Source organism: Rousettus aegyptiacus, unplaced genomic scaffold (assembly GCF_014176215.1).
Source record: "Rousettus aegyptiacus isolate mRouAeg1 unplaced genomic scaffold, mRouAeg1.p scaffold_m13_p_10, whole genome shotgun sequence".
Lineage (NCBI taxonomy): Eukaryota > Metazoa > Chordata > Mammalia > Chiroptera > Pteropodidae > Rousettus > Rousettus aegyptiacus.
In genome coordinates, this window is record NW_023416285.1 from 71759505 (window position 1) to 71781231 (window position 21727).

At 35.7% G+C, this 21727-nt stretch overlaps 1 protein-coding gene, 1 non-coding gene and 1 pseudogene across 3 annotated transcripts in view; 2 read left to right on the forward strand and 1 right to left on the reverse strand.

The window, feature by feature from the left end:
* Positions 1 to 21727, reverse strand: part of SLC30A9 (solute carrier family 30 member 9) — a 73382-nt gene that overhangs the window by 42326 nt on the left and 9329 nt on the right. The window contains exons 3-6 of one of the 2 annotated variants that reach the window (XM_016160746.2): positions 14171 to 14233; positions 11386 to 11485; positions 4750 to 4842; positions 4036 to 4118 (exon numbers count right to left, since the gene is read on the reverse strand). In XM_016160746.2, coding sequence (XP_016016232.2) covers positions 4036 to 4118; positions 4750 to 4842; positions 11386 to 11485; positions 14171 to 14233 — 339 coding nt within the window. The remainder of the gene's footprint in view (positions 1 to 4035; positions 4119 to 4749; positions 4843 to 11385; positions 11486 to 14170; positions 14234 to 21727) is intronic. The other variant, XM_016160747.2, reaches the window with a different exon arrangement.
* On the forward strand, positions 2862 to 2935 carry TRNAI-UAU. Its single transcript has one exon. It is a non-coding gene; the product is annotated as a tRNA-Ile (tRNA).
* On the forward strand, positions 4423 to 4541 carry LOC118608759 (annotated as a pseudogene).

Genomic DNA, 21727 nt, shown 5'->3' on the forward strand with positions numbered 1-21727 from the left:
GAAATCGTCCTGCTATGGCAGTAGGTAGGACAGGGCGAGGACACAGAGCTGCCCGGTCTCCAGTGGCTGAGCGGGACGGAGGCAGCGGTAGCGCCTCTTAAAGGGGCCGTGTCCACGAGCAGATTTTTGTGGTGATGGTCCGTTTGCTCTGAGCACAAGTGCCGATTTGGCTGTGCACAGGGGGCATCAGGGACTTACATGGAGACAATAGCAGAGTGAGGGCCGAGGCGAGACTCGTTCTATATAGAAGTGTTGGAGATATCCATTGTTCCCTGTTGAATCCCCCCACTCCCAGTGAGCAAACACAGAGCCGCTATAGCCAGGATGTCATGATGTCATCGAACTGGATAACAGAGGTCGCTTCACCCAGGGAATTCCCTAAAACCCTACCTCCCCCAACTTGTGGCCCTACCGAAGCCACATCCAGGTGTATCCTCAGTGAGTCAGATGCACCTTGCTGAGCAAGTGTCTAGACTCACACTGGAGGCAGCTGGTCTCAGTTTCTGGTGTGGCCTTTTGAGGCAACTATAAGCACAGCATCTGGGGATTGCTCGCTGAATCTTAACGGGTGGCCCTGGAAGGGCAGAGGCTTGGGCTAAATTTGGCCTGCAGCTGAACCCCTCTCAGGACTGTGCCACTGGACATCTACTTAACAAATCCACATTAATAACATTGGAAGACTTAGGAGCTTTGCTTAGTACAGAGAAACAGACACGGAAAGGCAGCCAAAATGGAAAGACAAAGAAGTAGAAGCCATATGACAGACTAGAAGAGAGATCCAGATATAACGGAGTCAAGTAATCTAACAGCTGCAGAGTTCAAAACACTGGTTATAAAGATGCTCAATGAAATTTTGGAAAGTGTAGACAAATTCAGTGAGAACTTCAACAAAAATAAAAACCATAAAAATGGAAATGGAAATTATAAAAGGAAACTAGTCTGAAATGAAGAACACATTATCTAAGATGAGAAGTATATTAAATGGAATAAACAAAGGAATAAACAAAGTGAATAAAGAAAAGGATCAAATGACCTATCTAGAGGATGGGAAAGCCAAGGACACTCAATCACAATGGCAAGAAAAAAGATGCCAAGACTATAAAAATAATTTAAGGAGCATATGGGACACAATTAAGGGTCCAAGTATCTGTCTGATCGGCATACCTGAAGAAAATCAAGATGAACAATTGTTTGAAGAAATAATGATGGAAAACTTCCCTAACCTGGTGAAGGAAAAGGACATAAAACTCCAGGAAGCTCAGAGAATCCCAAAAACTAGCGATCCAAAGAGGCCCGAACCAAGAAACATCATAACTAAAATGCCAAAGGTTAAACACAAAGAAAGAATATTAAAGTAGCAAGAGAAAAACAGATAGTTACCTATAAGAGAACACCCATAAGACTGGCAGCTGATTTCTCAAAAGAAACTTTGCAGGACAGAAGGTCTTGGCACAAAATATTCGACATGATGAAGATCCAGGATCTACGACCGAGAATACTTTATCCAGTGAAGGTATCATTTAGAGTTGAAGTACAAATAAAGAGCTTCCCAGACAAAAATAAGCTATATATCACCACCAAACCAGTTATTACAGGATATGTTGGAGGGAATTCTTTAAGAAGAAAAAAACATGTATCATAAACAGGAATAAAGAATAACAACTACATTCCTATCAATAAGTACTTCAAATGGAAAAGAATTAAGTGCTCCAACCAAAAGACAAAATGACTGAAAGGATAAGAAACTAAGACTCCTACACATGCTGCCTATGAGAGACTCGCTTCAGATTAAAAGACACAGACTAAAAGAAAGGGGACGAAAAAAAGATACTGCTTTGATAGACCTAGAAGGTATACTATATGATTTCACTTATATGCAGAATCTAAGAAACAAAAAGAACAAACTAATCAAAAACAGACTCACAAATATAGTAAACAATTTGGTGATAAACAGAGAGGAGGGAGGTTGGGGGCTGGCAGAATGGGGTGAAGGGTTAACAAAGTACAAATTAGTAGCTGATGGATGGTCACGGGGATGGGGAGCACAGCATAGGGAATGCAGTTAGCAGTAATATATATGTTGGCTAGGTGGAGGGTCTCGGGAGGGAAGGAGCAATTGTGGGGATCATCTTACGAACTATATAGATGTCCAACCAATGTCTATATACTTGAAACTAATTAAAATAAATTTTTAAAATATCCACGAAAAACTCATGAACTTCAATTTAAAAACACATATAATCTAATAGAAGAGTGAATAATATGAAAATTAGTAAAGAAAAAAAACAAATAAACATATTAAAAGATAATCAACCTCAGTAGTAATCAGAGAAATTCAAAATTAAATTAAAGATAACATCTGGTTTCCATCGAATACAAAAAAATAAGTTAAAACATTGTTAATATCCAGCACTGACAAGGGTATGAAGAAATGGTCACACACTGTGAGTGTAAATGTAAATTAGTACCATATTCCCTTTGGAGAATAATTATTCAGGACCTATTAAATTTTAAAATGTCTATGTCCTCTGAACCTTAATTCTACTATTAACATTTTATCTTATATAGATGTTTGCAACACTATTACATGGTTAAAAAGATGGGAGGACATTCACTAATGTATTCTTTGTGATGGTAAAAAAAAAAAAAAGGGAGAACATAGTTTGATACATCCATAAAATAGAACACTACATAGCTGTTAAAAAGAATGAGGCAGAAATAGATTTTTATATGTAGACATGGAAAGAGGTTTATGATTACACTGGTAAGTATACAGAGCAATATACAAAACAATATGTATAGTGTCATCCAATTTATGTTTAACTGAAAAAATGTGTATAAAAATTTGAAAATGGGAAGGTGGCTCCATAGTGTAGTGGTTAGCGCATCTGCTTTATACGCAGAAGGTCCTGGGTTTGTGCCCCAGGTGGAGCCATGGACCATACCCCGTGTGCACCAGGTCTCCCAAATGTGCCAGGGGTGCCAGGCCTCGGGTGCGCCAGGCCCCGAGTGTGAGCTGCAAGTACATGGGAAGAGATGCCCTGCCTTCAGAGATCTAGTTCTTAAGGGGAGACGGCAACATCCATAGGTCAGAGGTGGAAGTGGAGGTGGGGGAGAGGATTAAAGAGAAGGGGAAAAAATTTGAAAATGCATCAGAAACATTCTGGAAGAATATACATCAAACTATCAATGACAGTTATCTCTAGGGAAATAAATGAGACAGTACTAGAGGAAAGGGAGACTTTTATTCTTTATATTTCTGTATCCTTTTTTAAATCACAAGTATGCTTCACTTTTTGTCATTAATACATACATATGTAAATCAAAGAATTATCTGAAGCCTATTTTACATTATAGAAATCCTAATTCTATAAAGTAGCTTTGTCTTTAAACCAACGGATTGTTAAATTACCTGAGAGTCTTATTTGCATCTAAATCTCAAGAGCCAAGCACTGCTTCTAGTTCATATGATAAAAATCTGCTGAATGAATTAATTAAAATAAAATAAAAATTAATCAAAATAAAATCAACATATTTTTCTGTAAGAAATATTATCTATTCTATCACAAGTATAATCTTCAAATTGTACCATCGGTTTTAATATTCAGGTCTTATGGCAACCACGAATTAGCTTCACTTCCTCCTATCATCATCTTTTAAAAACTATAGAGAGGGAAACAAAAAATAGATACTGTTTTTATAAAACAACTGAATCCCAAAATGGAGACTGCTATCTGGTAGAAGCCACAGCGCCAAAGCCAAAAGGTATGCAACCACCACAGAGTTGCGTAATTATAGGCACAGTTCTTACCTATGCGTTGAGTTAATGGCGAACTTCATTTTACCGAGCTTTGTTTTACTGCACTTCACAGATGTTGTTTTTTACAAATTGAAGGCAACATCCTCCACCAGCAAAAAATTATGACTCGCTTTACTGTAATATTTGCTTTCTTGTGGTCTGAAACTGAACCTGCAACATCTCTGAAGTATGCCTGTACTTTCCAATAAACTCAGCTTTAAATTGAATATACTTACTTTCTCTGTATTCTATCTCTGCTTCCTTGCGCAGTTTTTTCTCTCTGGCCAGAGCTTCAGGACTTCCCCAAACTTCCAAAGATCTGTGCATAAACACATGACCAAGAAAAATGGACAATTTTAATGACTTTATGGTAATCATATTTAAATCTAAACAAACCACATAACTTATGAGAACCTTACAACAAAGCATAATGTCTTTCAGGAAAAATACGAAGGACTTAAAGAATTTTTCTAAACGAAATCTAAACAAAAGAGTAAATTCACAGTAAGTCTTATAAATTTGGATATATTTTTAGTTAATAGTACATACTAGTAACTCCCAAATAAACAAATTTGCAAATATAAAAATATTCTACTTTTAAAATGTCATTTAAAAAATTCTAGGTTTACGGCCATGCTACCCTGAACAAGCTTGATCCCGTCTGATCTTGGAAACTAAGCAGGGTCAGGCCTGGTTAGTACTTGGATAGGAGACTACCTAGGAAGACCAGGTGCTGTAGGCATAAAAAATTTAAAGAAAAAAATAAGGGATTATAAGCTGACAAGGTCCTTGCAATCTGTGAGGTCAACCAAGGGTTGCTTCACCCAAAAAAAATAAAAAAATTTAAAAAGTAAATATAATGAATTAATTGATTAATTCTGGGTCTCAAATGTGTTTTTATTAATCCCGAATGTACTTGTACTTTTATTCTAAAAGAACTATGTTCTTACTTCGCCTCCACATCTGATCGCAAGTATACAGTAAAGGACTCAGTATCTTCATGGGGACTTCGTCGTCTGATTTTTCGAAGTTGTTCTAGATCACTGAAGAAAAAAACATGTTGGATTTATTCAAAGTTCTTACAGTTTATGTATTAAAAGGATTAAGAGCAGATAAAAGCTACTACATTAATCCTCCTCTTAAAAGACTATAGACCTGTATAGTTTTTGAAGATCAGTTTATAAAGATGGACTTTTGTACACAAAAATTGGTGTAGAGATAGTGAAAAAAATATTTTTTTATTTTTTGGGTATCACATATAGGTATATATATGGTACCTAAAATGCTCAATATAGGTACCATAACATAATATGCAGAGATTAAAATTCCTTCATAAATGATTACATTTTATCTGTTATGGACACACCGTGGCAATATTTGATGTGTGAAAGAAAGGTGAAAACTGGAAAGAACATGAATTAAGAGTATCATCCTGTTAAGGGTGGAAAATTTTCAAATAGCCAACTTCTACTTCTGGATTCCGCTTGCTTGTTTAATGTTAACCAGGGTGTGGTTCTAGGCTTTATAAACTGCCTCCTCTGGAAGATGGGGGCTGATTCTCTAACCCTGTTTCGTGGAGAGTCAGTCGCCAGCCCGCTAATAAAGGCTTATAATTCCTCTCAATTGGCTCCTTGGGTCTTAGGTTTGAACGCACCACAACATTTGGAGGCCCCAGCGAGATCTCTCCAGAGGGGGAGATCTCCTAAGATCCATGACTCCGGCCACCTTGGGTGAGGACCTGCCCGGTCTAGGGGTCGGCCACTGAGAGACATTCCTCAGCCCCAGATGCCAGGCGGACTCACCCAGGAGGGCAGGTGGGCAAAAGATTCAATTCTGTAACAACTGGGCATGAACCACCTGGAGCCACTTCACTGGTGAGTCAGACTGCACTACAGGTATCCAGGTTTTTGGGTATCTGTCAGTCGGTGGGCCCTAAGGGGAACTAGTGGAAGGCTGGACGCAGCAATACTTCCCTAGTTCGGTCAAGGTCTGAGACGCCAGACTTGACTACAGGTTTTTGGGTACGCTAGCGTTTTGTGTTCTGTATTGTGTCTATCTGTCTGGACTGGTTCTTGTCTGTCTATATTGTGCCTGTCTGTCCGGACTGGTTGAATGTACTGTTTTGTATTGTGTCTGTCTATCTGGACTGGTCGAATGTATTAATCTTGTCTGTCTGTATTGTGTCTGTCTGTCTGGACTGGTCAAATGTACTGTTTTCCTTAGGTCTGGCCTCTGTGGCCCTGTCGACTAGACTCTGGGTCAGCGGCTGATCCTAGCCCTGGCTTATTTGACTTTTGTGGGGATTTTCTCTTTTCTTGCCTGTTTTTACTAACATGGGTCAGGTTTCTTCCTCTAATCATCCTACCCACCCCCCACCCCCTTCAGTGCCTCTTTAACTATTTTAAGAATTTCAGTAGACGAGCCTAAGCCTATGAAGCTAGTGTCACTCCCTTTGACCTTCAGAGGTTCTGCCAGTTAGATTGGCCCACATTTGGAACAGGGTGGCCATCAGAGGGGTCACACGACCTGCAAACAGCCTTTCAGGTGCGGAATATTATCTACAGTAATCACGGGCTTCTTTTAAACCAGTACAGAAAGGTTTAAATTGGAATTTGTGGGCGATGGGGATGCACCAAAGATTTTGATAGCAGTGACTCCCATTTGATGTGCGCTTTCGGTGTCCCTAGCAGTGTGCTAGGTGCTTTGCGTTGCTGCGGCATTTAACTTTTGACAACGCTCTTTCGTTCAGTGGTTCAGCACCTGTCATGTGCCTGATGCACAGTGGTAGGGTGCTAGCTGTTTTTTATTCTTGTTTTGCAGATGAGGAAACTGAGGTACAGGAAGTTTAAATAATTTGCCCAGTGATGGAAGTGAGTTTGTTTTTGATGTTGAAAATACAAGAGTTAAAGAAGCTAATAGGGGCCTGTTGGGCTAATCCTTCTTTATATTTTAGATTAGAGCGGGAAGAGCAGTAGGAAAATGGTTATGTAAATAGGGATTAAAAGCAAAGATGTCATTGGAAGCTAGTGAAGGGATGAATGTACATTTGTATTGGAGATTTGGGTCTAAAGAGTGACTAAACATAAATCTGATTAAAGGTTCACAAAGTATCTGTAAGGCAGAATTCTATATAATAAAGTCTCCTTTCTAACTAGTTCTTCAGTTTAGAATTTATTTTTATAAGAAAATAAATTTGTAAAAGAGCTCTGCTTTAATTGGTTTAGAAAGAAATAATCACTTGTAGATAAATTAAGTCTTCCTAAAATTGTCAGAAAAACAGAAACTAATCCAAATGTTTTGTTTTATCAAGTCTACATGATCTGAGATAATCTTTGGTAATAAGGATAGTTTAATATTGTAGGTTAAGTAAAAGTAAGTATGTCTTCAAGTTGTCAGACATAAAATTTTATTCTACCTGTGTTTATTGGTCAAATAAGTTTATGCTATTTCTACTAGTTGCTTAAGATTATAAAATTCTAAATTCAACCTAAATGCTTATAAGTGAGTTTTGATGTTTATCACTTTGGTTAAATAGATAACTAAATATTGTTTCATAATGACCTGTGATCCTATTTAATCGGGTGATCAAATCTGGAGACATTATGACAAATTTCCCAACATAAAATCTAAATGGGATCTTTTTGTTTTATCTCAAAATAACTTTGAGACTTCCCAAAAGGGCACCTGGAATATCTCAAAAGTTTGGTTTTGCCACTTTGTAAAAGAGAAATGTTAAGCTAATTCAGTCTATTTCATATATTAAATTATATGGGAAGCATTGTCAAGTAATAAATGATGCTTAACCTTCTTTAGGTTACATTTTTATGAATACATATTACTAATACAAGTGTTTCAGAAATTGTATAACGTTCCTAGAAATTTGTCAATATCTTTGCTCCTTGTATAATGGTATCAGTCATAATTTCAGTTATTATAAATTGCTGTATGTCACAAATATCAAGAATGGACATGACTATTCGGGGAACAAATGGCTTATAGAGAAGAAAAGAGCATGGCTCTGATTTAGGCCATGACAGTAAAACTATTACAATAATTAGATAGCTATGATTTGAGTGAATACGTGGTCTTGATATTGCCATTGGAATTTTGGATAACAGGAAAGATGTGCATAACTGGAAACATCAAAACTTTTCTTTCTCAGAGAAACCACAGGGACTATCTTTCCTTTAGAGACTATTTTCTTTACCCATCGGCCCATCTGAGATGACTGTCAACAGCTTCTCTAGGTCCTTTTTGCCTCAGAGGAACGAGAACGAATTCTCTGAGAGGCTGCCAAGACTGTGCACGACCCAAATGGGCAGCCCACCACTAATCCCACCCACGTCCACTATGTCCTCCCGTACACCCGAACTCGGGCTCTGAGGTAGCACAGGGCAACTCCTTAGCTGATCAGACAGCAAAGGAGGCTGCCCAAAAACCAGTGGGGCCAATTGACATTCTGCCGGCCCTACTGCCCAGGGTGCTAGGGGACACCCCTACCTACACTCCAGGGGAAGTTGAACTATGCAACAAGCTGGGAGGAAAAGAGGAATCTGCTGGATGGGTTAGGCTCCCGGATGGCCGCATTGTGGTACCTGAGGCCTTGAGCCGAGACCTCATAACCCACGTTCACCAGAGCACTCACTTGGGAGGGACCAAGTTGACTGAACTGTTGAAAAGAGACTATTACTTTCCGGGGCTGCAACGAATGGCCAAGCAGGTATCAGCCTGGTGCCACATCTGTGCACAAGGGAATCCAGGGCCCTCCAAAGGAGTACAATAAGGGATGAGACTTTGTGGACAGGAACCAGGGGAACACTGGGAGTTGGATTTCACTGACGTCAGTCCGGGTACCTCTGGATTCAAGTACTTGCTTGTGTTCACTGACGCCTCTTCAGGATGGACTGAAGCCTTCCCCACCAAGCAGAAGGCCACTCAGGTAGTAGCAAAGAAATTAGTCTCAGATATAGTGCCTCAATTTGGCCTGCCCATAACACTGGGGTCTGACAATGACCCAGTGTTCATCACCCAGACCAGTCAATCTTTAGCCAGGATTCTAGGAATTAATTGGAAGTTATACTGCATTTACAGGCCTCAGAGCTCAGGACAGGTAGAGAGGATAAATAGGACCCTGAAGGAAACTTTAACCAAGTTCAAATTAGAAACTGGCAAAAACTGGGTAAGCCTCCTTCCCTCCCCTCTGTTAAGGGCACGATGCACCCCTTACTGTAAAGGGATCACACCTTATGAAATCATGCTTGGAAGACCTCCTCCACTTCTCCCCAAACTAGAGAAAATAAGCTTACAGAAACCCATAACTTCTCCCTTCTTAAGTCCTTACAGGCTCGCCACCTAGTGCGGCGAAAAACTCACTGGTTAGTTTCCGCAACCAGAATCCCAACTCAATCTCTCGCCCAGCCACAACTTGCCTCACCTGAGCCTCACTGAGAAGGACCCTTCACGGTTTTAAATGTCTTTTTTAAATATAAATATTTGGATGAAGTTTTTGTTTGTTTTGATATATTCATTTACTGCATCAACCGTAGTTTCAGAATGTACCTTTTGAACAGCTTAGTTTCAGAATCTGTAAAATGAACTAAGAATCTTGTGGATTAATTCATACATGTAAGACTAATGTGTTCATAAAGCATAGATCTTGCCCTAATTGTATAACTTTAGGTGAAACCTGCTGTTTTATGCTAACCGTTCAGGCGTTATTAGAGATAGCCTAGCTTTAGTCAGACATCGGCTCAGCAACAGAGAACAACAATGCCGGAGGAAAGGATCTTGGTAGGAGAACATGTTTAACTGGTCCCCGTGGTTAACTACTCTGCTTTCCTCTATTGCAGGACCCTGAATATTAACATTTCTAGGGTTATTATTTGGACCTTGTATAATTAATTGGTTAACTATGTATGTCAAAAAAAAGGGTGCAGGCAGTGAAACTCATGGTTCTCAGAACTCACTACCCACCGCTCCAGATTGACGAATCAATGATTTGAATCCCCTGAAAACCAGTGGGGAATGTTAAGGGTTGAAAATTTTCAAATGACCAACTTCTGCTTCTGTAATCCGCTGGCTTGTTTAATATTAATCAGGGTGTGGGTTCTAGGAGATGTCTTGTGCAAAGATATGCTAATGGCCGATTTCTGCTTTTGTAAAACTGCTTTCTTGTTTGATGTAGTTCTAGGCTTTATAAACTGCCTCCTCTGGAAGCTCGGGGTGGGGTGGGAGGGGCTGATTCTCGCCAGCTAATACAGGCTCGTAATTCATCTCAATTGGCTCTGTGGGTCTTAGATTTGAACACGCCACAACAATCTCTCTATTTAAGAATTTAAATATAAAACTTACAGCCCTGCTGGTTTACATCCAGATTAATATTAAGTGTTAATACCATTCAAAGGTATGAAGTCATAAAGATTACATGTCAATTCCACACTATTTAATAATTTTTCCCTTCTCTTAAATTCGGAAAAGTTTATGTATTCATCAAGTCACCGCTAAACGGTCATTCTATATTTATTTGATTATTGGTGTTCCTAAGACAATTTTGTAACAGGGATGAAAAGACCTATAAATTAAAATGTGGTTAACTATGGAATTTTGTTAAGTTCTGAAAATTAACCCTGAAGTTTAAAAAACTCAAAAACCAACAATCACGTACTAATAACAAAGTTTGGACCAGGTATCAAAAGATTATTCTAGTTTCCTATCACTGACTCACTAAATGAGGTGGGTCATCACTAACATCTTTATAATGTTTCCTGGCTGATGTAATGTGAAGACAGCAATACCTAACAAACTTAATTGACAAAAATTTTGTGAGAACTAAATGAAATAGAATATATTTTTACATCAACGCTATAATTGAGTATTATTTTACTCGGAATATAAGTTATTAAATCAATGATAGGATTCCTTATTTCTTGATATTGGACTATAAAGGATATGGCCAAGAGGGAGAATGAAGAAAAGGGTCGATCATATCTGATATCTCTAAAGCCAAGAAATCTTCTACATAAATATGGCTTTTCTAGTTAAACACACAAAGGAATTTTTAAAATATGCAACAAATATAATCTCAATAACTCTCTATAATTACAAGAAAATTAATAACAAAAGACTAGAAAATAAAATTTATATTCAACAGAAACCACATATGGAATATAAATATAAATGTACTAACTAAATTAGGACTGACTACTCAATACTGCTAATCAAAAAAGCAAAACTTTTAAAAGTCAAACATAAAAATATGCAAATATTCTTATTATTGATAATTCTGTCAGATGTGAACATAACAGTAAGCTCCTAAAATCTTGTGTGACATGGAGGTTTCAAAAACTTGCCTTTTTGAATTTAAAAGCTCAGAAAGACTGAAATTGCTCATGCTGGAGCATAATTCAATTTATTTTAGTAAGCAAACAATTTTTACATTTTTTTTTAACAGAATAAAAGTATTTCTTCAATTTAGGAAGCCATGGGAAAGTTTCCACACTAATGATAGCAGGTAACACATTCTAAGAAATTAATGGTCATTTAGATAAAATAGATCAAATTACCACATTTAAAAAAAATTACTGTACCTGGATTTAAGGCAGAACTCATTTATTGCTCTGACTCCAGTGATAAAATTATTTTGAGTGTACTTTGGTCCATATTCTCTCTTCTTAAGGACTGCCTTGACTAAAACCAAAAATACAGGAAAACATAAAATATATGCAGAACAAAAGTCATTTAAAGATGAACATATGCTGAGGCCTCTTATGAATTCCATAAGATACTGCTTTTTTCCCTGACGCACTAAATGGCATCAGAAAAAAATTTCTCCAAAAATAGAATAGAATGGAATTACATTTGCAGCCATCTAGCTTTTATCCCCATACCTCATCCTTAATTGATGTCAAAATGCCAACCCTCTGTCTAATGGACACCTTGTATAGGTATCACGGGTTGGTTTACACTGTATTAACACAACTTAAATTGTTTAGGTTCTGAATGAAAAAAAATTTGTTTCAATTAAATATTACAGGCCAGTTCAGTGTTTTTCAAATTATGGGTTAAAAAAAACATTTAATATAAAATGAAAAAATAAAATAATTAAAGAGTACTGCATATAATTAAGAATAAGTACTTTTTATGAAAACTTTTGTTTCAGTTCATAAAATTATAAATATGTATATAAATAAAGTTATTAGGTTGTATTTCTTATGTGGATTGCAGTCAAAACAGTATGAAAGCCATCGGACTGTTTCACATAATGTTACAAAGCTGAAGTCAACAAAAGGAACATTTTTTATCAGTTAAAAATTATAGAAAGCTATTATAGATTATAGATAAAACATCACCTTCTATTAAATTACTTTCCTACTATCAAGTTTCAAAGTGTTCATAAAAAGGCCAGAGACATCAACAACAAAACACCATTGGCATCAATTATAATTGTGAATTAAAAATTTCACTCAACATTGGTCTTTATGTCCTTATATTATAAAGTGAGACTTTTGGTCACATGACATAGATAAATAACATAGGCAAGGATCTGAAGAGCAAGGGCAAAACAAAAGAAGAAACTCGTGTTTTGTTCCAAATTGTCATCTAGCCATCCTCATATCCTACCTCCATAACTACTAATTCATAAGTTTTCTGTTCTATACTAAGTAGAAGGAGCAATTAAGATTAAAATTATCCAGCCCTATAGTAGGTTAAGACATTCTTAAAACATTAGATATTAAAATTCAATGCACGAATAACCTAAAAACATTTCAAAAATAAACTTCAATATAAAAATTAAAACTTTACTTGAAAAAAAAATTAACATACAAAGAAGTTCAGGTTTCTTTCACATGAGTTCAAGTCTCTCAACTGCCTTACTCCAATAATCCTAAAACTCAAAATCCAGATGAGTTCCTCTGGAGGAGACAGGAGAATTACATCTCTTTTTTTAAAAGATTACGATTTTTTTAAATAACTTTTTAAAAATTTCTTCGAAGTGCTAGAAATCCCTGTTGACTTTTCCTAACCCAAATTATTGATGATAATGGTTGCTATCAAAACATAATTATTCTTAATTGTGATTGCGCTCTATGTATCATCTTCAAAATTATCCTACAAAAGAAGTCCTATTTTTAGAAGCATCTTATAGGGAGAAAACTATAGCTCTGAAAGGTCAAGTAAACTATCCAAAGCCATATAGCTGTTACATGCTAGGGAGTATAAATTGAATCCAGTTTTATCTGACACCAAAGCTACCGTGCTCCTAATCATAGAGTTACTGCCTCCCTGTAACGTGCCACTTTGGGAATGGGAGCCATAGCTCATAGAACAGAGCTGCAAACAAAAATTCCTTCATCACGCAATTTCTCCTAGGAAAGAAAGTCAGACAATGATGTCCAAACTCAACCTGGATTTGTAAAAGCTGTAGCTTTGGCCACTTGTCCTTTAATCGCATTACTTTTTGATAGGGTAGGCAGATAGGTAGATATGAGCCAGAGGGAGATGGACAATAAAGGGGTTAATGAGCCCCCAACATCGGTTTAGCAGTAAAATGTATGAAAAAAGATATCAAGCGGCTCGTTTTCCCATGGTCAGAGCCTCTAGAAAGCAAAACATCTTGAGGCTTCTGGCACCTCCCTCCTTCCCCCATGGTCAGTTAACTGCAAATGACCATTATTATGACCTTACTCCTGGGTGTTTGAAAGATATGGGCAAAATTAGTTAACTGGGCATGAGCCAACCCTCAAAATACCGAAAGCGCAGGTGTGTGACATCCCATCTACGGGCACACACTACGCAACGCGCCAGCTTGTTGTAGGAGGGTCAGAGGAGGGACGGAAGGTGAAGACAGAAAGAAACCCATATGATACCCCAACCCTCAACTTCTCAACACACTGGATTCTCTACCAAGCTGCTCACTAGGTCTTCTTCAAGTGTATTTTGCTTGCTTTACTTAATAAAATCGCTGCTGTTGGCGATGCTTTGCCTGCTGTCTTGCTTATCCAAGCACTGGACCTGCATGCAAATCTTTTGTGGGGCATCCAAGAACCAAGACCCGACTCTCACAATGCAGACATCTGATTGTCCAGCAACATATAAAATAGTAAAGCACTTGATGACTTTTGTTATTACTCCTTTCTTTGGGCTTTTGAGAAAACAATTATCACAAAATTTGGGACCAAAATGCAAAGTAAAGCTCAGGAGAAAATTAATTTATAAATAGGAGAATAAATCCTTATAGTTAATATATTTAAAGAAAAATAAAACAAACTATATCCTTATAATAATGTAACTATAAAGAGCTCAATATAAACTAATTTTATATATTTAATTCAAAACATTATTACAATAAAAAATAGAATAAAATATATTTACCTCTAACTTGGAGAGGTTCTTGCTTAATAAGTGGAGCTTTGAGTTCCGCACCTATATTTTCTGCTGTAAAGTTATTTAAAAAGTTTATAAGAAGTGGTTTTCATACAAACCTATAAACTCAGTATTAGCTAACAATCTTACAATGTATAAAAACGGTAATATATCACAGTCAAGTTGGATTTATCCTAGGAATGTTGAGTACACATTTAAAAGCTACTAATTCTTCTCATTAACAGATTAGAAGAAAACAACTAAAGAATCATTTCAGGAGCTAAAAAAAAGCAGTTAATAAAATTCAACACTCATGCAAGTTTCAAACTCTTAGAAAATTAGGACAAAAAGGAATTCCTTTAAAGAGGAAAACAAACTTAAACATTGTATTCAATAGTGAAACTTTAGATGTATTCCTTTAAAATAAGGAACAAAACAAAAACACACACTGTTGATTCTTCTAGAGATACTATTCAATGAAGAAAAAATAACTATTAAGTAGTTACTGAATCTACTTTACAAATAACTCACCCCTCCCCCCACAAAAAAATTAAGGGAATTAGAATCTACCTCATTCCATCAACATCTAATTCCAGGTATATTAATGACTTTAATGTTAAAACATTTACACACCTAAGAGACAACGATATAGACTATTTTTATGATGGAGTCAGATTTTTTAACAAAATACAAACAAAACAAGGAAAAATGGATGAATTCTAATAAATTAAAACTCAGAACATCTGTTCATTAAAAAAGGCTATAAAAAAAGAAAAGCCTCAAACTGGGAGTCGATATTTCCAACAAATAGAATCAACAAAGGTAAGTATCGAGAATATTTAAGAACTCCTCCAGATAAACAAAAGATAACCCTCTAGAAAAAAAAGGGCAGAAGACAAAACAAACTTGCACAGAAAATGAAATACAAATAGCCAATAAACATGAAGAGATGACTGCTTCATTATTAAACAGAATCCAAATGAAACCACAAGATGCCATTTTATAACTTGCAGATTACAAAAAATGAAAATTATGACAACGTTGGCAAGAGTATGGAACAATGGGAACATACACTGCTGATGGAATGATAAACAGGCACAAGGTAAAAAGAATCACCCTGGTAAACACGTTGGCATTATCTAATATAGTTGAACACAAGCATATAGTATGACTTAACATTTCTACTTCTAGATACTTAGCTTACAGAAACTTGCCTGAAGACATAAGAGAGGTATATGAATGTTCGGAGCAGCATTATGTTGTTGTTTCAAACTGTAAACAACCTAAATGCCCATAAGCAAGAGAATAAACTAACCAATTACATTCATACATCATCTCATACAGCAGTGAATAATAAACATAATAAGGGCTTTCTTAAGCCCTTATTATGTGCCAAAGACTATACTAAGCACTTTACATGCACCAACTCATTTAATTCACACAACAGCCCTAAAAAGTACATGCTATAATTATCTGCATGAAAATTAATGAACCAAATATATATACTGTTAGGAAAAATCTCAGCAACAAAATTTAATGAAAAAAGTAAATCGCAAAAGAATACATACACTAAGCTATTACCATGAAGTACAAACACAAGCAATACTAACAGGTATATATAACAGTCTAAGTCTAGTTCTTTTTTTAAATCAAGAAGCAAATACAAAACTCAGGATAGTCACGAAGGATAGGTAGGGTAGAGGGGAACGTGAGAAGAATGTGATTAAGCATGTAAGGTTCTGGAGAGCTGGAGGAGAAAAACAGCAATTAGCAGGATTGTTTTCTAAACTATATAAATGTCTAACTAATGCACTGTATATTTGAAACTAACAAAATAAAATAAAAAAAAATGCAAGATTTAATACACCAAAAAAAAAAAAGTAAGGTTTTTAGGTTGGGTGGTAAATTCCCAAGAGTTAATTTTATTGTTTTCTAACTTACATATACATTGCATATATTCTTTTATAAGTATTACATATTTTGTAATAAAAATCTCACACTGAAAACATTTTCCCTTATTATATATATCCTCATTTAAAAACAAAATAGTATTTCAGTTTATTAATAAGCGTTTATTAACATTTACTAAGCCTTTACCATATGCTATATACTGTACTATGCGCTTTATGTGCATTATTTCATTTAATTCTCACAAAACTGCTTTGAGGTAAGTACTATTATTTACATCTTACAAATGAGGAAACTGAGGCACAAAGTTTTATAACTTCCTCCAAAGTCATACAGCTAGTATTTTAAACATAAAGTCACTGTAAGATTGAAATCCAAGTCATTCTGATTAGTCTATCTCTTAACCACTTCCTATATTGCCTCTATGTTTAAAATAATATTTTATTTATGAGTAAGTATTTGTGTAATTTTCATGGGGTAGGAGAGGATAGACGTGAATAATGCATTAGCAACACGGAGGTTACTTTTTTTGAAACAGCAGTTTCATCAGGAAGAGTAGGGACTGAGACAACAGACTGAGGTGAGAATGGGAGATGAGGAAGTAAAAGCAGCATCTGAACTTTTAGGAGGAGCTGGAAAGGAGCATGAAATCAAGGAAAGACTGGCTGCATTTCATATAGAAATAGGAATGATGAAGTAAAGGGAGAAACTGCGGTGTAGTAGTTTAAGAGAATAATCACAAGAGCAAAGTCCTTGGGCAGATGAGGTAGTTCCGACAACACACATTTCTGAAAACATGTAATGAAATAGAAATGAACTGTTTCCAAATGAACAGTAAGCACACTGATATTTAGAACATCAATGCATTTAAATGATACACAACATCATGAAATCTGACTACTTAAATGGTACATTTGGACTTCTGAAATCTTATTGTCTGTTTTCAGTCCGCCACCCTGTTTTCTTTGGTTTCATTTTCATTTTGTCTTTCTTGCCATCTGTTAGAACAGTTTCCTATATTCAACTCCTACCCCCACCCTATGCCGGTTTGGAATTTATAATATTGTTTCTATTGTTTTAATGATTCCACTTAAAAATTTAACATATATAATCTTTCTAACCATCTACAAAACTATTCAGCATCTCTAACTTCCTCTAGAACAAAAAACTTTAACCACTGAAAACCTATCTTAATTAAAATTTTAACACTTAATATAAAAAAGGCTTAATATTTTTACTAACAATAGTTAATTTTACCTACACATTTTATCCATTTCTTGTTCTAGATTATCTGTTTTATATCATACCAACCTTTCCGTCCCTCTGGGTTCACTCCACATCTTATGGAAATAGATACTTTAATAGTTTTTTTTTTTTTTCCTAATGTGGGTGGGTTAGTAATAAATGACATTTATCTTTATACATATGAAAATGTTTTTACTTTCCCTTAACTATAGAATGATTTAGACCAGTGTAAAATTCTAAGGTAACATTTATTTTTCCTTTTACCCTTTCATGGGTATTACTTCAATTATTTCTCCCTTTGTTTTTTGCATAGTTACTGATAAAAAGTCTACTTTAAAAAAGCAACAATTGGACTGATAGTACTATGACTTCTTCTTGGACTCTTCTAAGTTGGGATATTTCTTGTTTTGGTTTTGGTTTTTAAATATGTGGATTTCTTTTCATTTTCCCTGCTTAATACTCAAAGTACTTCTGAAGACTGTTTTTCTCAATTTCTGAAAAATTCTTATCCATTATCTCTTTATATACTTCTCTATCATTTCTCTGCTCTCTTTCTCTGAAATGCCTATTAAATGTAGGCTAGAGCATCATGCCTCTTAAAATGCTTTTCCATTTTGCTGAAAATCTTTTTTGCTTTCCTTTGTGCATTTAAGCTGAATTTTAATTTATGAATTCTCTACTTGACTAACAGATCTATTATTTTATTTTAGTGATTACACTTTTGTTTCTAACATTTCTAGTTAGTTGGCCCTTTTCCAGATTTATGTGTTCTGATTTCATTTCTACCAGTTTGTTTCAAAATATGTGAGTACTTCATTTAATGAATTCTTTTGAGGAAATCAAACATTTTAAAGCTGTTATTTTAATATCGAGTTAATTCATATTTGTTGATTTTTTTTTGGCTTTTTTAGCATCAGGATTCAGGTATTTTTTATTTTCATTTTGTATTGATATAATTGACATATAATGTGTAAATTTAAGTGTACAATGCGTTGATTTGATACTTTTACATATTGCAATATGATCCCTCCTTTTATGTTTTGAATCTGCAATTATATTCTGAATTGGATATATCCTTTTACTCTCCTCCTCATGCTCTAGTGCCCAGAATGCAGTCTGATCCTACCGTCCTGAACCAGACCTCATACTGGCAGTTTGAATTCCTACCCCTCAATCCAATCTCCAAACCAGGAAATAGCAGGTTTCAGTACCAGTTCTTCCCCTTGCCTCCCTTCCCCACAGTCTTCTACAAGATACAGCCTCAAGTAACAAAGAACGAGGCTACTTTCAGCCTCCGGTTGGGAGCAGGTGAATAAATTCAACAGTGAGTCTGACTCCAATACTAGCTTTGCATGCAGCATTTGTAAATCCACTACTTCAAACAAGCCAAACTCCGGGTTGCCAGTGCCTGCTTACAAATCCAGAGCCTGGCCCTTTCTGTTCCATTTCTTGGATATAGCATGTCCTTTTTTGAGTCCAGCTGTCTCTTCAATTTTCTCTGTGTTTAACCTGTCACTCCAATGAGTGACAAGTAAAACAGCTTTCTCCTATTCGCAATGGCACCCTCATCAGAATTTCTGCTTATCTAATACACCTTCTCCCAAGGCTTTTATGGATAAATTAAATGCCCAAAGGCTAAGCACTAACAAAGGTAAAGCTCTTTGAAATAAAGGCAAAAATATTTTATGTAATTTTTAGTATATTTCTTAAATTATTTTTCAGTTAAAGTCACTGGGGAAATGACTTAACGTGGTATATTATGTTTTGATAATGAAAACATGTACATAACTATCCACCAAATTCTAAGTAGTTTATGATAGCACACTGGTAAGTTAAAGATAGGCTTAAAAACACTTCTATTTAAATAATAACTATAACAATGTCAATGTAACATATGACATTGAACAGTCATTCAGCCAAATCACATAAAATGAATTGTACTAAGACTGATATTTCTGGATATTCTTCTCACTACAAAATGTCTAGATGTTACTAATTATACAGTGTTAAGAATCACAAAAGTTCTAGTAAATGGCTCAAATACATATATAAATACTTGCTTTGCACATCGTCATCTTATAAACTTACACTGTATCACTGGAGTAGAATCTTCATGATTTCAGTAAGTAACCAGATATTATCTATGAATATCTATAGACATTTGGTTTTATGCCCAAGCCCTGGCTGTTTGTCACACATCTGCTGTCATTAGCAAAATTAAAACTAATTTTACTGAAATTTAAAACATCTGAATGCTTCTTAAAAACTTAGATTCCTTAGCAAGTCTCTGCCTCTTAATGAGCTTTTCCTGACTCTATCATGTGATCTGAATTATTCAAAAGTAAATCTCAAACCATTAAACATACAAATTATCTTTCAATCAGGCAATTACTTGCTGTCTATCCGATAACTAACAACGTCTATTTCGGCCTCAGCAAATTCTGAAAAACTGAGCCCAAAATAAAGCCATCAATAAACAATGTATGTCTAATATAAGAAAATAAACTAACATTTTTATTCCAGTTAGCAGAGAAAAAAAGAAACATGGATTTCATGCATTTCAATTTCAAGCACTGTGCATAGTGGAGCCAACTTTAAATATTTTTGCCTGAGTCTATGTATACCTCAGAAGAGCATAACATAGTTTACCCTTAATTATTTCATTGTTTCTTCTCCCATTTCTATGATCTAATAAATATGCTTACTTCTAGAACTTAGGGACTCACTGCACTACACAGTCCTTCATTCTCAAAACTCTTAATCAATATTTACCCCAGCAGTTCTCTATCACAAAGAAAAGAAATTGGTTAAAACTAAACAGTAAGCCCAAAAGGATGGGGCTTAGGCAAAAAGATGAAAAACAGGCATTATAAACAGAATACAGGTTTCTCAAGGAAACTATAATCATGCCCCGTGAAAGACATTCCATTGAAGAAAAGTGTTGAAACGTTTATTCTTCTTCAAACCCTCTCTTCTGACACTATACTTTCCTTTTCTCCTCAGTGAACTGCTCAAGTATTCTTCACAGGCTCCTCTACTTCCGCTTGTCCTTACTCATTGGGCATTTGTACTAGATTTTATCTCCTAACTCTGAGCACTCTCCCTGCACTGTTTCAAAGACACCCATGAACTTTAGTTACCACCTGGGTATAGCTAATATTTTTTAAGTTTGTATCTCTAGATTAGAACTCTACACATTCACTCATTTACAAATATTTATTAAACCCCCTACTATGTGCAAACTACTTCTCTAGGCACTGAGGTTCCTGCTGTCATTGGGCTTGCAAACAAGTGGGAGGTGAAGAAATAAATATTGAAATATAAGTCAATAATAAGTACAACCTACAGAAAGAATTAAAATTAGGGTAATATTAAAAACTGGGTGGTTACTTTAGTTTGAGAGATTAAAGAATGACTACGCAATAAAATAATCTCAGGACTGGGGTGGGGGGGAGAATGACTATGCAGAGCTGACATTTCAGCTATGATGTAAATGACCAACATTAGTCAGCCAGATGAAGTATACCTTGGAAAAAGAAAGCAACTACAGCAAAGGCCCCATAATGAGAACAGACTTGGTATTTTCTTTTTTCTTTTTAATTTTCGATTAGAGTTGACATTTAACATTATCTTATATTACTTTCAGGTATATGGCATCGTGGTTAGACAAGTGATCCCTGACTAGTTTAGTACCTACCTGGCACTGTATACAGTTATTACAGTATTACTGACTACATTCCCTATGCTATACTTCACATCCCCGTGACTATTTAATCCCTTAGTATTTTCTAAGGTTTGGCTGAAACGTAATGAGCAAGTTAGAGAGCGAAAGCAGAGATCCAAGGGAGGTTATTGTAATCCAGCCAAGAGATGATGATGTCTCACAGCGTCGTACAGGCACACCTCATTTTATTGTGCTCTGCTTTACTGCACTTCACAGACATTATGTTTTCATCAACATCAAGCAAAGACCCTCCACGAACAAAAAGATTACAACTCAGTGAAGGCTCAGATGATACTTAGCATTTTTATCAATAAAGTATTTTTTAATTAAGGTAAACACATTTTTTAGACATAATGCTATTGCACACTTAATAGACTGCATATTGTACAAATATCTTTTATATGCACTGGGAAACTCAAAAATTCATTTGACTAGTTTTATTGCAATATTAACTTTACCACGGTGGTCTGGACTGAGGCCAAAATATCTCCGAGGTATGCCTGTATTATACCCAATTGCCTACTAGTCATCTGTTAAGATATCTCCAAGGTACTTACAATTTAGATGTTCAAAACTGAATCTTCTCATTGAGGTACACTCTCAATAGCTTGGTATTCCTAATTTTAGATGCCAATGAAATCAACTCCATAATTACCTAATCCATAACCAGGCACTGTCCTTCACTTGAC